Below are 16,484 nucleotides of genomic sequence, written 5' to 3'. Positions count from 1 at the left end.
AAAGCTCTGACATCTCACCATTCTCTGTGGAAGGGAAGGGTTTAGGTCCTGGTTTTGTGGAGATGTCTCTTCTGTTGTAATGGCACAGCAAATAGCTGATGCTCTTGACCCAGGTTTGGCAGTGGAAAGGTTAGAGATGAAGCACTTAACTCTGCATTTTAGTCCATCACCTCAGAAAGCAGTGAAGATGTGAACCCATTTATGTTTGCAGCATGCATGGTTCTGTTAGTGACGAAGGTTAGAGTTGCTGTATGAAAACCAAAGTGTTTTCAGACCACTGCAGTGGATTTGGATGGCATCTGGCAAGAAAACTTGGATTTTTTTCTCTTTTCTCCTATCCCCACGTGAGCAGAGAGGGCACAGGTTTGACTGGAAGGAGTTTATTTCCTTCTTGGATACTTATCTGTTCTTATGCATAACTCAAATCTCATTTCAAGATGCAAAACTCCTTGGCTCAGTTATTATTGTAGCTTTTAATAAGCTGGAGTTATTACTTCAGTGAAAGCAATGTGGAAGATGGGACAAATCTCTTTTCTCCTTGTGGGGCTTCTCATCAGAGCTCTCAGAGCCATAGTTTTGACTCCATGGCATTCTGCCCCCTTTGACTGTGCCCATTTGCTGCAGTGGCTCTTCAGAAAATGCTGATTTTTTGGGCTGGATTCAGAGTTTAGGTATTCAGATGCAGTTTTCTGCTCTCCTCTCAAACGAAGGCGTGGAGAAGGGAGAAGGACAGGCCATGAGCTCCCAACAGCTCTCTTCCCTGTCCTCCATGTGGAGAAGAGGAACTTGCCTTCTCCCAAGCACCACCATGAAGGTGACCTTCAAAGGATCTCAAACTGGGCGAGAGGAGGCCAGGAGGGAAATAAAGTTACTTTGGGGGTCTTCATCCCGGTGGAAAGAGCGGGCAGCCAAGGGATGTCAGGCAGCAGTAGTCTGTAACCAGGGAGAGCAGGTGGGAAAAGCTGGGGCCCCACGGGGCTCCTGCGATGGAATGGAAGAGGGCAGGGAGCCGCAGGCTGGGTGTGTGATCACGCCTAGGTATAACATGTATTTAGCACTGGAGTGAGTCCAAGGCTGCTATGAATTGCTGCGTGAGGGTGAATCAGAAGGATGAAAAAGGCAGCTGTTTGCTGCCAGGATATTGTAGCAATGCTTTTGAAAATGTTTTGATATCATACACTGTAACTGTTTTGTAGTTGGCCGAATCAACATGTTTCTGAAAGGTGCAGCGCATGAAAACTTCGTAGAGCACTTATTTGAAAAACTGTAGCCTTTTGCCTGTCACAAAAAGGAATGTGCTGAGTGGTTGCATGAAGGCACTGTGTGCATCCACACGTGTGTGCAAGCCAAGGGGTGGAAAAGCCCAGGGAGCAGGAGAGTGAGACACCATGGCTCAGATTGTGTGCTGGAGCTAGGAAGGGATGGAAGGAGATGGTCAGTCCAGTCAGGTGGTTCTGGGTGACCTGAAGGGTACCTGAAGGAACCAGCATCATCTTCAGGGATCTCTTGCTGCTTCTGGCACCACCACCATTTTGCTAAAGCCCCAGTACCTGTCAGGGGCTGTGTCCAGCTTACAGGATGGGGCCAGAGCTTGTTTGTGGGCATTGATTTCATCACCTCTGTCCTTCCTGGGCAGGTTGGATGCTGGAGGGGGCCCTCCTGCCTGTGGGCCAGTAGCCACGGTCAGACCCAGCCCAGACACAGCTACTTGAAGCTACTTCTTCACCTTGTCCCACGTGCATCCATGACATCTGTGTCTGAGCATGGGGATATCTGCCAGCCCCTTGGTGTCTCCTTTTGCCCTCTCCACAGCCACATGTGCTGGTGTCTTCTGGTGGGGTCCCAGGTTTGGGGTTACAGACATGCCCTGCTCTTGGCGAGCACCCTGTGAGAGAGGGCAAGGTGTGAGTGGTGTGCCTGCTGCTGTGGCAGAAGGTGCCAGCTGTGGTTCTTTCTTCTTGGGGAGTTGTTTCCATCATCTGCCATGGGAGATTATTTTTATCTCTGGTAAACAGCCTTAATTCCAGTGCTGTGTGATCTCTGGTACAACCTGCAGCTAGGCCAGCAGGTGGTCGCCCACGGTTCAGAGATCATGATCTTGGTCTGGATTCAAGTGCCGATGGGAACCTGTTCTACAAAGCATGTTTGATGTGTTTTCAATAACTCCTCATGCTGGGGAGAGATTTTATTAAATTTGAGTAGGTTTAGATTCTCTGGTTGTTTAGTACCTTGTTTGTGTTGCTATGCTCCTGTCCAGTGAGAAGTGATGAAACCTGGATGTCTGAGGCAAGGCTGACAGCTTCTTGTCAAATGGGGTGATAGAAAACAGTTCTCAGAAGTAATGATAAGTGAAAATTTAGTGTCAGCAAGAAAGTCTGTGTCAAACTGACTGGTTAAATAAACATATTTCCATCCAGAAGAGCTGTGCCTATAGGAAAGAGTGTGACATCAGGTGTTTAAGCCATAGTTTTCATAAGGACAAGGAGTTGTGTTTTCAGCTCACTGTATTTTAAGTTTGGCCAACACATTTCTACTGAAAATCAAAATTTTCTGTGGGAAATAATAAGAGCAAAACTAATGGCAGTATTTTGCACATTTTACATTTGATAATGTGACTAGGGATATGCTTGAATTCCTTACAACTTGCCTCCTTTTCTGAGCCTTGTTATATAGTGATGTTATATTTGTGGGGTTTTAACTAATATTTAGTCATTAATTCGCTCTTTGACTTGTCAGATCCTGAGCTTTATTCTACTTCCCTCTATACCTTCTGACTCCTTCTATTGGGTGTGCCAGCAAATTTCAGTGTACCAGAGCAAAGAAAAAAATCTTAATCTTCCTGAGAAACTCAGAATTCAGAGCTGCAGTCAGCTTTCTCTGTAAGAAGCAGTAGTTACTAAGAGTTGGTCTGACTTTTTGGACATTACTTTGGTACTTGTGACAAACAAGCTTTTATCATTAGCTTTTGCTTCATGGCAGGCAGGCAGAACTGAGGCAGCAAGGGATGTTATAGGTGCAGGCTGATAGGCTGATGCTGAGCCTTCCTCTTCTGAGATTTGGAGTGTTTGGATGGCCATGCTCCACCAGTGAAAAGTCAGAAAATAGCATTTATGCTTTCTTAGCTCAAAAGATGTTCTGGTGTTAATGCTCTCTCTCAAAGACAGATTTAACCAAAAAAAAAAAAAAAAAAGGAGTTTCCCTGGGAACAAGACCTTGTATAACCTCAACAGAGGAGGATGGCAAGCTGAGGTCTCTCATGCATGGCTTTGCCTGTACACTTTCTGCAGAAATACAAGGCTCTGTGACCTGGACAGTTGTCAGGGTCTTGTCATGATAGCAAGGTCTTCACAGTTTTTTGAGCAGCATTTTGCACCACAGTAGATCCTTAGCATTGTACAAAGGTGACAGAGGCCAGAACATAGCCCAGTAAGATGAAGTCTGTGACTTTCCATTTTAAGGAGTTCATCCCCATGTGGTTCCGGAACTTTACCGTTGTTTTTCCTTTTCTTCCCTAATAAGGATATGTTGCGAACAAAACTCAATATTGTAGTTTCTTTATTCCAGCTAAAATAATTCTTACAGTTAGAAACATGCAGTTTAAGTTAAAGGCCGTGGGCAGTTCTTTTTATACTGTGCAGCAGTTGGCTACACAGGCATCAAGGCTGTCCTGTGTCCTGCTGGAAGTGATCTGGTTTTACACTGCCTAGACCTCTATAGATCCCTCTCTCTTCAGAAAGTTGGCAGCTCATCTACCATATTGTTCTTTATATCTTCAGTCATGTTGCCAAAAGTTTCCGTTAGGAGGTGATTTGCTCATGAAGCCAGCTTGCCTTTCATCTTGAGTATTTTCCTAGGCATCCTAAAGTCAACAGTGCTTGGTTAAAAACCCTGAACAGCAGATGCTTTTCAAAGCATGTGAAAAAGGAGATCTGAAAAAAAACATATTGAATATGTTTTATGGTGATATGATTTTGGATCTATATCTCCTATTCACCTCTATTTCCAGCATGAACCTATGACAAAAATAAATACTAGGCAACAAAGCTAGTAGTAATGCCAAAGCTTCAAAATAAATGTGATTGCTTGTGAAAGAGCAGTTGAGTGAGTTGGATGAAATGGCAGTGTAATTATATGGTAGCAAGTCAAAGTTTGATAGCTTGGAGCTTATCTTAGCACAGCATGCCACTTCCCCCCCACTTCTTGGTATGGCAACACTTCTTTTTCAACACTTCATTCCGAGTTTTTCCTTTTTAAAAAATCCTATCAAACCTTAAGTTGTTGTTTCTAATCATTTTGGAAGGAAATTTAGATAGTAATTAAAATGGCACAGACCAAAACCATTTAACCAAAATATCCCCAAAAGGAAAATTTTGAGTAGTTAAAGTGAACATTATGAATTCCCATCTCCTGCAGGATTCTTTATTTTGTTAACACTTCTTGGATTAGCTTCAGTTGTGCCAAGATAAAGGATAGCAGAATGCAAGACTCTATGGAAAGTGTGCCTATGCCCTAAATGACCTGAAACTGAGGACTGCCTGTATGTATGTGACACTAGTCCACTGCCACAAATATTTCCATTATTTGGAAGATTGAGCAGAACAAAATGGCTTAAGCTTTAGAATACAAACTTTAAATTACTAGTATGCTTTTAAATAGTTCAGTAAAAATTGCTTCCTTTAGTAGTCAAGGTCTCTTATCTGATACCTGCTTCCTTTCCCCTCTATGGATGCTTCCTGTTTTCCATGTCAGTCCACACATCCCCCGTGTATTTCCATGTGCCTTTTCCTGTTGTCCTCTGACCTGCTGCAGCTGCTCCTCAGATGCCTCTCCACCAAGGAAAGATTCCGAAGCTGAGCTGGCTCCTTACAGTGCCATGAAGACACACTTTGAGGACCCCTACCCTCACCTCTTGAGCAAAGAGGCAGCAGCTCATGCTTTTCTGGGAATGCTGCTCCAAAGTAGCCATTGTGTACCATTGACAGTGCACACCTCACTTTGGAAGTTCCTCTTATGCCTTCACCCTGTGCTGTTAGTATTGTGCAAGTGACACAAGAAAAACAAGAGGAAAATAAGATGTGTCAGGTGTGTGATAGTAGGGAGTTAAGTCATGTCTGTGCTTTCATGTATGACTCAGTTACCCTCTCTGAGATGGCTCTCGCTGTGGGAATAAAATGCAGACTGATAACTAGGAGAAAATTACTTAAGGAAGGATCCTGCTCTTTACATGTGGAATTGCATCTTCAGGGATTTAGTAAGGTTTGGCTACAAAGCAGAAAGCCAGAGAGATACTGTCTGTACCTTACTGCCAAATACACCCTAGTTCATGGGTATTTCCAACCCTTCTTTCTTCTGCTTTACAAGAGAAATGTGACTATGTTTATTTCAGCTACCTATGCTCCAACAATAGCAAAAGTGAGGTGGAGTATTACAAAATACTTATTTAAAAGGGAAAAGTGCATGAGACATGATTATGTAGCAAGTATTTTCTTACTTTTTTTTATTGAGGAATACATTCTGTTTCTCTTCCTTTCTGTTCTCCTACTGCAGGGGATGGATGTGGGCACACAGTGATGTATCAGGACAGTGGGACGCTGGCATCCAAGAACTATCCTGGGACGTACCCTAACTACACTCTTTGTGAGAAGAAAATCCAAGTGCCTCCAGGAAAACGCCTGATCTTGAAAATCGGAGACCTGGATATTGAATCCCAGAAATGCGAGTCCAGCTACCTTACCATCCAGAGCTCTTCAACATTGCATGGTATGTGAGAGGCAAGGCCATGGTCAGTGAATGAACTGGTGAAAGTGTGGGTAAAAGACAGCTTAGCAAAATGCAAGAAATGTCAGCCTTTGTGCTCTCCTCCTCCTTTCTGTATTCAGGTGTTTCATTCTCTGTGTGGGAAGCCACTGTCCCACCGTGTATGGTGCTGCCCTGCTGTGCTGCAGAGGGGCTGCCGGGGCTCGGGCACAGCACTCCTGAGGGCTCTGCCTTCACACCTGCAGAGCTGGACCATCACAGTGTTGGTACAGCAAGTCTGTAGATCTGTATCAGCCCTGCTCCCTCCTTGTGCAGGGGAAGAGCTTCCTCACAAACTAGACAAAGATGAGAAATTTTGGAGTCAGTGATCCTGTGTGTCTCTATTCCTAGGCAGTCTGTGGCTCAGAGAGGAGATAACCTTTACTATTGCTAGCTGTTAGCCACCTTACTTATGTACAAGCTTTAATACCTGCAGATATTAAATGCATACAGCCAGACTGGGCTCTTGTAACAGATTTGCACAGGAAGATAAGCAAATAATCTGCTACAGCTGTGCACTTAAAACAATCATAACGGCAACAGGATTCTCCCCAGGGAGAACATGAGGCCTTCCTCAAAATGGTTTTCCCAACCAGTTGTCACAGAAACTTTTGATCTGCACTTTCTGGAAGAGTCAAACTGATTTTCAAGTCATGCACCCTTTTTCAGAAATCCAGTTTAAATTCAAAGCTGCAAGGAGTTCTGCAATGTAGAATAAAGTAATGACTTGACATTTCATAAAATTTTGCCTGCTGGGAGTGGGCTGTGTAGCCCTTCAGTCAGCTGAGGCTAAATGTACTGTCCTGGACTTAACAAGCAGAATGGATTCAAGGGAAAAATGTGATGAAGATATGAGCTGCACAGAGCTTCTGCACATTTTCCACCTCGCTGCTTGGCTCAGAAAAGTATGTGGTTCTCCAAAGATGAGATCTCATAGGATATCTTAGTAGTAAGGAGGGTTGATTGCCTTTCATTTATCAGTATGATGGGTTTATCACTCATCTGGTAAGAGAAGATCAAGTCAGGTATTAAAGGCTTGCTCACAAAGGAAGGTAAAGGTAATTATTGCTCTCATGGGGGAGGTATTACATTTTGAAACAACCTTCAGTAAGAGTGGGCAGTGACATGCTGATATCTGAGCCTGCACAGAGCTTGATTTGAGGCATAAGGAGCATCTCTGTTCATGTGTGCTGGAATTTTTTAGTATTATTTATTTCTTTCTTCACTGAGAAGTCAGAAGGGGTGAGGCACTGGAACAGGTTGCCCAGTGAAGGTGTGGAGCTCCATCCTTGGAAGTGTTCAAGGCTAGGTTGGATGAGGACCTGACCAACCAAATCTAGTGGAAGATCCCTGCCCATGTCAGGGAGGGTTGGAATTAGATGCTCATTAAGATCCCTTACAACCCAAGCCATTCTGTAGTTTTGTGATCTATTTTGTAACTAAGTAATGAGTTGTGCTCACCTGAAGCAGTCTGTCTGTACTTGGCAATAAGAAATAGGTGGTTATTATTGCATTAGCATATCTCTGAATAATTTTTATTGATACTCTCTTGACATTTCTAATCTAAATCTTCTCGGAAACAGGGATAAATCAACATATTGTTTTTTGAAGTGAAAAATGAAGCTTGGATATTGATTGAAATTCTGGCTCCTTACAGATCAGCCTGAAGGCATCTTCACATCATTTATACTGCAGCTATTCAGCCTATAAGCACAGAGTAGCTGTGTATTATGCAATCAAGTCCACATAATTAATTTTTTTTAAAGTATTCCCACACCCATTTTCAGATCTGATTAGTAACGTCTGATGCATGTGGACTGTAATTTACATTCTCAGTAGTGAACTGCACAATTAGCAGATTTTGGTCATATCTGATTAAACCAGTTTTACAGTTTAGGCAGACTTACCATCTGTAATGTTTTTTGTGGTCTGCAGCTCACTGTAGACTTTCCCACCAGCATATACCTACAGAGTGTCTGTTCTACGTTCAGGCAAATCCATGCAGAATGGATGTGGAAATAGTTCTATAGGCGTAAATTCACGATGTTGCTTATGTTTTAAAAGACACCTGAATTCTTAGATGAGATTAAATCTTCTCTAAGTCAATTTTTTCAACTCTTGCTATAGCTTTGGGTTTCAATATGCATTTATTCAAGTGAAAGAAGCCTTGTGAATAAGCACTGCTACATCCATTCAGTCTGTTAAGTGTCCTTTTAGACAGCTGTTTCTGAACTCAGATCTCCTCTTTGCAACCCTTCCCTCTTCATGAACATCTACAGTCAGGTCAACCTCCTCCCTCTGGCTGAGGAGATACTGACCTTAGACATCAAAATTCTTTCATGGGATGATGGAGACTTGAAAATATTTTGCAAGCACTGAAAACATCTGAGCAATTAAAAACTAATCTTGGTGTGTTTTCTGTATTTGACCTAGCTTTAAAAAGGAAAACCTAAAAAGCAAAGTATGAAAGATGACTCAGTTTCACCAAAATGGGTGAAAACTGCATGTGAATGTGAATGTGAATGCTGCTCATGTTTCAAATTAGTCTGAGCAACCTTTGCTCTTTATTTGGGAGGTTTGCAATTACAAGACAATAAGGTCCAAAGGGAAATATGTTTTAAATATCATGCTGATTTCTTCAGCTCTACAGAAAACAACAGCATGAATGTCAGTATGAATAAAAACATCTGTTGAGGAGTATATTCTAAAGCTTGGAAAATTGGTCAGAGAAAAAATACTAGATTATGTGTACAAATATTAAATTAGTGTGAAGAAGGCTCCAGATGATAAAGTATTGTTTTCCTTTCAGATTTCTTCCGGTCTTTACATATAACTGTGATTCATTCATCATTATAACCATCTGCAGGGATTCTTGCAATACAGCAAGGAGTAACTCAATTTGTCTTTGGGGTATTTATGTTCCTTGCAGCAAAGGGAATCTGTTAAATACAAATGAAGGAATTAATTGATTTATGTTAGCAGGAATATTGATGCTACTTCAGTAAGGTGGTGACTAGAGATTAGAGCACCTACCTGCAGATTTTATAGAAGTTCTGGACATTCCTTGAATTCTGCAGATGGATAGAAGAGTATGATTCATTCCTAGAAAAGCATGCAGTTGTTGTGTGTGCTGATCTACTGAAGCCTTTCTCAGTCCCAACTAAAACACAAATGTGACACTACAGTTCTTCTCACCTTTGGTACTTCTCAGCTTTGATGGACCTGTGAAAGCAGCTATTGAATTTATATTTCTCCAATATTGCAATTAAAAGATGATAGTTAAATAATCTTAATGAAGCTCTGAAACTGGGGTCATACAGGGTCTTGACAGTATATCTCTGAGTTATTACTCTGCAAATTATTTTCTTTAGTGCTCACTGGAGAAAGGAACCTGTAGCAAGCCTTTTCTTTCAAGCTGTTAGCTCTGTGTTCAGACGTAGCTGTGAAAATATTAATCATCAGTCAGCAAAGGGAGTCTAACACCCATTTTGGTGAAACTGAGTCACCTTTGTCTGAAAAACATTTAAATATTAGCACAGCTTTGCACAGGTTGTCTCTGTGAGAAATAAATAGATGATCGTGGTCTGTTTCAAAGGCACAGTTTTTGACTGGATTAAAATATGGTGTTTTTTGTCCCACAGAAAATTAATATGAGCATAATCTCACAGTGCAGACAAGGTGCAGCCTTTACCGAAATGCTTTTCTTCTTGAGTTAATTGCATTATCTGAGCATATTAAAAATACTGAGCTCTGAAGTAGAGCTTCTGATTTTTTAATTAGTTAAAGGGATATGTGAAAACAAGATTAACCATGTCAGCCCTGTAGTTCTCAAGAACAAAATTTGCACTACTTATGAAGGTGGATCATAGATGTTTCAAAAGTTTGACAGGAACTGCTTTTAGTCTGCTTCTTTTAATGTCTCTATCAAATTTCTGTACCTCTTTTGACCCCTTTTTTTTCTTTTTTCTATCTCTTCGCCATCTAATGGCTTGGTATTTTTTCCCTTAATTTTGCGAGATGATCATCAGTCTTGACTGGAGAGAAAGCCAAAAGAAGAGATAAGTGCCTACTTACTTCCTCATTCACTTGCAGTCAGTAGGAGGTTGATGTGTTCCTCTGGGGTGGATGTCAGAGCTGCTGAGTGACTAGTAATAATTTGGAGAGTTAGTGCAGTTGACTTGTTCTTGCATAATTTACAGCTGGTAACTAATGTGAAATAGAGAATTTACTGAAAATGCTTTCTTCTCCCCACATCCCATCGCTAAAGGTACAGAGTGCCTTCGGATACCTCCTACCTGTCATTATGGCTTGAGGGGATTCATCAAACCAGTTGCTCCTTATTATGTATTGAAATAAATATCTTGCTTGAATAAAGGGTGTGTCCAGATTTCTTTTTCATCCCTCAAAGGAAACTTGTTATTACTGTATTGTTTCTGGTATTTCAGGAAACCCAGAGAAATGCCCAGACAAGTTCTTGCTGAAGATCAAGTTGAGCAGTTTCTTAATAGTCAAAACACTTTTAACAGATGGGTTTCACCTGAGTTGTTGCAGTATCCTGAGTTTTCAGTTTTGGAAGGATTGATGCAACAAAGAATGTCAGCATTTTTTTAATCAAATGGACCTTTTTTCCTGTTAGCTGCATACAGTGTGTTAGCCTCTGTTTTTTGTTAAAGTACAGTTCTTCACTCATGATTCCTAGTTGTTGCTGTGTTTCTGTGTTTGGATTTGGCTAAAACCACAACCATGTTAAAAGAGGCAATCTCACCTGAGGTCAAGCAGGCAGACCAGCCTGTGCAGGTGGTGCAGATGCTCCATTTTAAAGTTGTGATTACTTCCCCAACCTAATTCAGATGCCTTTTTCTTTCCTTTATTGCAGTCTTTCCCTTTGGAAACCTTAACCGAAAGTTGTATTTGTTTTTCCTGAAACAAGAAATGCTTACCACTCAGCCTGAGATCAGACTGTGTTGCAGAGAGTTAAATGTTGAATAACCAGGCTGTCTCATCCTGACTGCTCTGTCATCTTGTATCTGCAGTGTTAAACTGCAAGGAAGGACATAGAGCAGCACCTTCTGTGTCCTTGCAGGGTCCTGCTGGTTCCCACTGCACCATGTGTGTGTCAGGGTTGGAGCAAAGAGGACCTCTCCTGGTAAGGGGGAGAGGAAAAGTTATTGCTTATCGAAGTATTTGTGTGAATGTGGAATGGAGATGGATTTTGAGACTGAAGGTGTTTTCATACAACAGATCCTTGCTGGTTTTGTGAACTATTTGTGAAAGACTTGCACTCTGCATGAGTTTTTAGCTCTGAAGTGAAACAAGTGTAATCCCTGTTCATCTCATCCCCTGTCCTTTCCCAGCTACTGAGGTAATTCCAAATTGACTTATTTGAGAAAAGGCTACAATTTAAAACATTGTTTTCCCCAAACAAATGCATTAAGACGTGATAATCGTTTAGAGAAACATCCATGGATTGTTGCTGCATCTTGCCTGCCAACCATGGCTTACTCTGCAAGTAAAGACTGAAAAAAGGGAGAAGATTCTCTGTTGAACAGAGGACATAATTATTTAATATCCAAACCAAGTTTCTTAAAGACCTCTGCAAATGTCAAGCTGCAGATTTCAAATGAAGTTAAGGAATGTGAAAGCAGAATGAGCATAGTGAACTGGCCATTCAATAGCTGAAGAGGGAAATAGTTGCTTCTAAAAGGAAGCAAAACCCTTACAGAAGAGGCAGAAAGTATTAAGAACTAGAGAAACAAGCATCATGTAGGCATTGCCAGCTGGTGTGAAAGAAGAGAGTCCTCTGGGCACAGTACTTCTTAAGGGAAGTGGAAAAAATAAAGGAACATAATTCAACAAGGAAAGCTCAGGAGCTGTGCCAGAGCCTGGTTGACAGTAGAAGTAAACTAGACCTCATAAAACCAGACAATGCTGTAAAGATCATCAGATTTGCAAACCAACACTATTATGAAAAAGACAAAAGCAGTAGGCTATTGCTAACATTGAAAAAATAAACAAAGTGTAAAATAGTCTCTTCAGTCTCCAGAGGGGCTAGCCAAAGGATATCCACGAGACAATTTACTGTGTATCTTGCAGGATGTTAATACTGCTTGGAGACAAAAGTGTTTTATTTAAGCCACCTAAACCATACCATCAGATCAAATGTTCTGCATGAAAGACATTAAAAGTTAGTTTAATTATGGAGAATATTAAAATTAGTATACTTGAAATCCTTAAACCCCTAATATCTCTCCTGCAGAATTTTTATTAATATGTGTAAAAGGAATCTGGAGTGAACAGACGGAACCACAGTTGGGTCAACTTCTTAATGAGACACAGGAAGGAGGAAAGGCCCTGGCATCTAGATACAGTAATATTGAAGTATGGAGAGCACCTACTCAGCTTCATCACATGTAACACATCTGTTTATTAAATCAAACTCTTTCCTTTGTTCTTATAAACAAACCAAATAATCCTGCCTACTTACCCCAGCAGGGCTCCAGCCAAGTCACTTTAACAGGAAGCTGAGAGAGATCAGCATTCATGACTCGTTTTTCAAGCCGAATATGCAAAACAGCCCACCTCACAACTAACATTAGAAGATGAAAAACTGATAACGTGATCTGGCAGTTCTCAAAAGGGATCTTAAAAAACTTCTGGCTAAGTCCCAGGTTTAGGAATTAAATATTTATCCAGAGTCAAGTCCAAATGCTGCAGTAAAAATTAACAGGACCCTTTAAGCAAGTTTCTCATTTTCATACTGGGGCTTTCTCTGTCATCTCTCATCTTCACTATGGTTGTACAGTATTCATATGGGCAGCCCAGGCAAGTCTGAGGACCTGACAGTGTAGTGCTGATAAGGTTTAATTCAATTATCTGAATTGTTGAGAAGAAATATATTGAAATGTTTTGCAAGGCTTCCTCAGTTTGCAACAAAAGAACAAGTGAATGTTTCATAGTATTAATAAATTCTACCTGCCCACCCCCCCTTTTTTTTTAATTACAAATCTTTGCAGAAAACTTATAAACCTTTGGAAGATATTCCTCCCTTGAGTATATATTCTTTCTTACTTCTATATCCTTTAAGGAATTAATCCTAGGCTCACTTTTTTTGGAGCTACCTATGGGAATTTCTTGGTACGCCAGAAGTGCTCTTGGCAGAAGATAACCATAGCCTGGTAACCTTTTTCGATTTATTACTTCATAGTGGAAACTTGTCTTTAGACTGAATGTTGGTTTCTTAAGCTGATCACTTCTGAATTTCTTGCTTTAATTTGGATTATACAGCTCTGTGTGTCTAGATTATTTTATATTTTATTTATTTTATTGGTTTTGTCATGATGTAAGATTTGTTTGTATAACTATCTGGAATGTAGGTAGACTTGCTACTGGAAGAGACACTCATCCCTGATCCAGCTGATGTGTGGTTGTGTGAATCAGCCATCTAAATTATACCTCCAGAGTAGATAGGTCACTGCCAATCGCTTCGAGGGAGAAAGCCAAAGAACACTTGTGAGAAAATATGTAAAGACAGTCCTTGAGAGAAGAAAAGGACTAAAGCTTTCTCAGGTGCTTTATTTTGAAGACGTGCAATGCTCCTTGTCTTTCCCCCATTTCTCTCTCTCTCAGAAAAATATCTAAGTTAGCACTTCTCCCACTGCAACCTGACACAAAAGACCCTCTCAAATAAATCACTCGTGCAGTTGACTGGTATGACACAGTGTCAGATGCTGTCTTTTTGATAAGTTCATTTCCTAAGCAATTTGTTTAACCCTTTTTATAGACATTGTTTTCTCTGACTAAGTCGTGAGTCATTTTTCAACACATGAGTACTCCAGGGAAATGTCACATTCGTCGCTTGTTTCTCTGCCTGCCTGCCTTCACCATATGATTTTTAAGCCAAAATGACAAGAGTTCCTCCTTTTGTTTGTCCCTTCTGCTGACAGCTGGCTCTGATTGGGCTACTCTATAGGCTGACCTTATAGTTGTTACAAGGCAAATGAAGTATTTGGAAAAGAGCCCCTTCCCTAACCCAGAGCACCAAGCAAAATGAAGAAGATTTTAGGAGCCTGTTATGATGGGTATCACTCATCAGATTTGTGTCATGATGTGAATGTAATTACTTGTGTCTCAGAAGTCAGTTCCAAGTTGCCCTAAAGTAGCCACCACCACCAAGATGAGGTTGTCTAGGAAAAATCAAAGTGGTCGTTTTTCATCCCAAAGGCTTGCTTTAGGACACAAAAGCTGTCATTCACCTCAGCAGAACAGATGGGCTGAGGGCTTGTAAAGGGTCATTTGGATTTTTTTTCCTCTGGGGAAAAAGTCTCTTTGCCATCTTAAAAAAACCTCTTCTTTGCAGTTTATATTGTACATAGACTCATAAATTTGAACAAGTATATCCAAACTGCTTTGAATTTTCTGTATTATCTGTGCCTGAGGGCAGCTGGGGACAAATGTTTGCACCCAGGTATGGTGACAGAAGGCAAATGCAAAGACTGTGGCAGTCTCCAAGGAACACTCCCCTCGGGAACTGACTTTCTGAGAAGCAAATGTAATTACTAGGAGTCCTGGGTATGCCTGCTGTCACAAGAAAGGAGTGTCCCAAAGACTGTTCCAAGATACTGCAGTTGGTAGCTATAAAACCCTTATCTAATTCACTGTATGCACAAGGCTGTTGTCTCCCTGTCCCACTCCCTTCATCTTCCCCTTTCTCTCCCTCTCTTTTTTGTTTAAAACTCTAGAGACTTGAACTGTGTATTACCATGTGGTTTTAAATGGAAAAAAGCTTAGGAAATTTTCTAAGGGAAATGTTACTGCCTTGGAGTACAATCTGGCTTGTGGCATGCAGGTCCTTGAAAACCAGGTGCTCAGTATCTGATCTTAATCCTTTCTGACTGGCTGCTGTGCCACAATGGCATGAGCTGTGTGTATTTGAAGGGTTTATCTCAGGGACCCTGCCTAGATCCCTTGGATTGCTTTTGAATGTAGTGTCATTTTCTCTAATGAATTACTGCTGGTTGTGAGCACGCTGTACTTCAAAGGTTGAAGGGCATTAATCCTTCTCTTCAGGCTTATGTGATGAGAAATGTGGATGCTGGAATTGCTGCCATGCAGAGACAACTGGATCCTGGCCACTGCTTGTCAGGGTAGCTTTAGAGCTCATACCCATAAAGGACTGAAGCCAAAACCCTTTTGTCAACATTTGGGTTGATACTGAAAGAGAATGAGTGTGTTATGAAATTCTCTGCTAATCACGAGACTTTCCCAGCCTAATTACGTCATCTAAACTTTGAAACCTTCTTTGTTCTGTCTCTAGGGCCCTACTGTGGTAATGTGATGCCTGTCCCCAAAGAAATCATTCTAGATAGCAATGAGGCAACTATTCACTTTGAGAGTGGATCCCACGTGTCAGGACGAGGCTTTTTGTTGTCCTATGCCAGCAGTGATCATCCAGGTAAGGTGATATCCAAAAGTAGTAGAAGATTAGTGGCATGGCTCCCCCTATTTAATTATCATCTTTACAGACATAGAGCTTTAGCCTAAAAGTTTGTTCCTAAATATTTCTAGAGTAGCATGAGCCATGGTATTTTTAATAGCATGTGTGTAAGAAACAGTTGTAACATTAACCAGGTATAATAGCTGCTGAAATCCTACCTAGACTATTTGCAATACAGGGCCAGTGGAGGGGAAAATACTGCCTTCTCCTGGAAGCTGCACTGTGTTTTGAGCTCCAGCATCCATCACACTGTGATAGAAGGGAGGGGTAGGAGAGATTAAAGTTTTCATTCCCACATTTAATGTTCTGGAGGTCTGTTCAACTTTGAAGAAAGTGTAAAGCATAAGAGTAGAAGGGGAAGTTGAAAAGAATGAAAGAAAACCATAGCTATTGCTTCCAGTCTAATAAAATTGCTAAAGTATTATACAAAGAGGTATTTAAATGTAATTTCATGTTCTGGCAAATATTTGTCTGTAATTTTATATCCTACAATTGGAATTGACATTTGTAAATTTTCACAGATCTGATCACGTGTTTGGAACGAGCAAACCACTACACAAAGGCTGAATTCAGGTAAACAGGGTTTGCAGCTCTGCATTCTGGCTTGCTTTGCAGTATCTGTCAACTGATTCAATTGTTAGAAAATGTTAAAGTGTTTTGGTTTTCTGGAGAAGCAAATTTTTTGGAGTAATGGTCTAATGGCTGGTTGTGAGAAGCACTAGTGTGGAATGGAAGACTGTGGCCCAGAAAAATGATGGAATGGAGTTGCAGAGCTGTCAGCAATTCTCATTAAGTGCATACATCTACATGGTATATGTAAAAAGAGTTTCCACTTTGAAATTCAAAGTAGCCTCAAATTCCAGTGCTTCCTTTGGGAGCAGATCACGTCCCAGCTGATACAAGATTATCTGAGGACAAGCTATAATTTCTTGGTTCCTTGAACTTTGTGATAGGTTTGAAATGGTAATAAACTGTGCTCTTTTGGCTGCTGTCTGGATGTGCATATAGGCTTATCTTACTCTGAAAACTCGTGTGGTAGCATTTCTAGAACAAGAGAACTAAATAGAAATAAATGCCCTTGCTAAACTGCTTTTCTAGGTCTTTGTATGCTACTATGTTCAGTCCACCTATGAACTCAAGGGCCCATTTATCTAGCTCCTAGACTCACTAACAGAGCATCAGTAATTTTGAGAAA

The 16,484-nt window shown here is 40.9% G+C and overlaps 1 protein-coding gene across 2 annotated transcripts in view; it reads left to right on the top strand.

Moving 5' to 3' along the window:
• DCBLD1 (discoidin, CUB and LCCL domain containing 1) overlaps positions 1-16,484 on the top strand; it is a 46,348-nt gene that overhangs the window by 9,996 nt on the left and 19,868 nt on the right. For both annotated transcript variants that reach the window (XM_036380863.2, XM_054514359.1), the window contains exons 2-4: positions 5,548-5,760; positions 15,110-15,247; positions 15,811-15,862. In XM_036380863.2, the coding sequence (XP_036236756.2) occupies positions 5,548-5,760; positions 15,110-15,247; positions 15,811-15,862 (403 nt within the window). The remainder of the gene's footprint in view (positions 1-5,547; positions 5,761-15,109; positions 15,248-15,810; positions 15,863-16,484) is intronic.

Source organism: Molothrus ater, chromosome 3 (assembly GCF_012460135.2).
Source record: "Molothrus ater isolate BHLD 08-10-18 breed brown headed cowbird chromosome 3, BPBGC_Mater_1.1, whole genome shotgun sequence".
Taxonomy (NCBI): domain Eukaryota; kingdom Metazoa; phylum Chordata; class Aves; order Passeriformes; family Icteridae; genus Molothrus; species Molothrus ater.
Note: the sequence above shows the minus strand (reverse complement) of the source record. Positions and strands in the feature narration are given on the sequence as shown.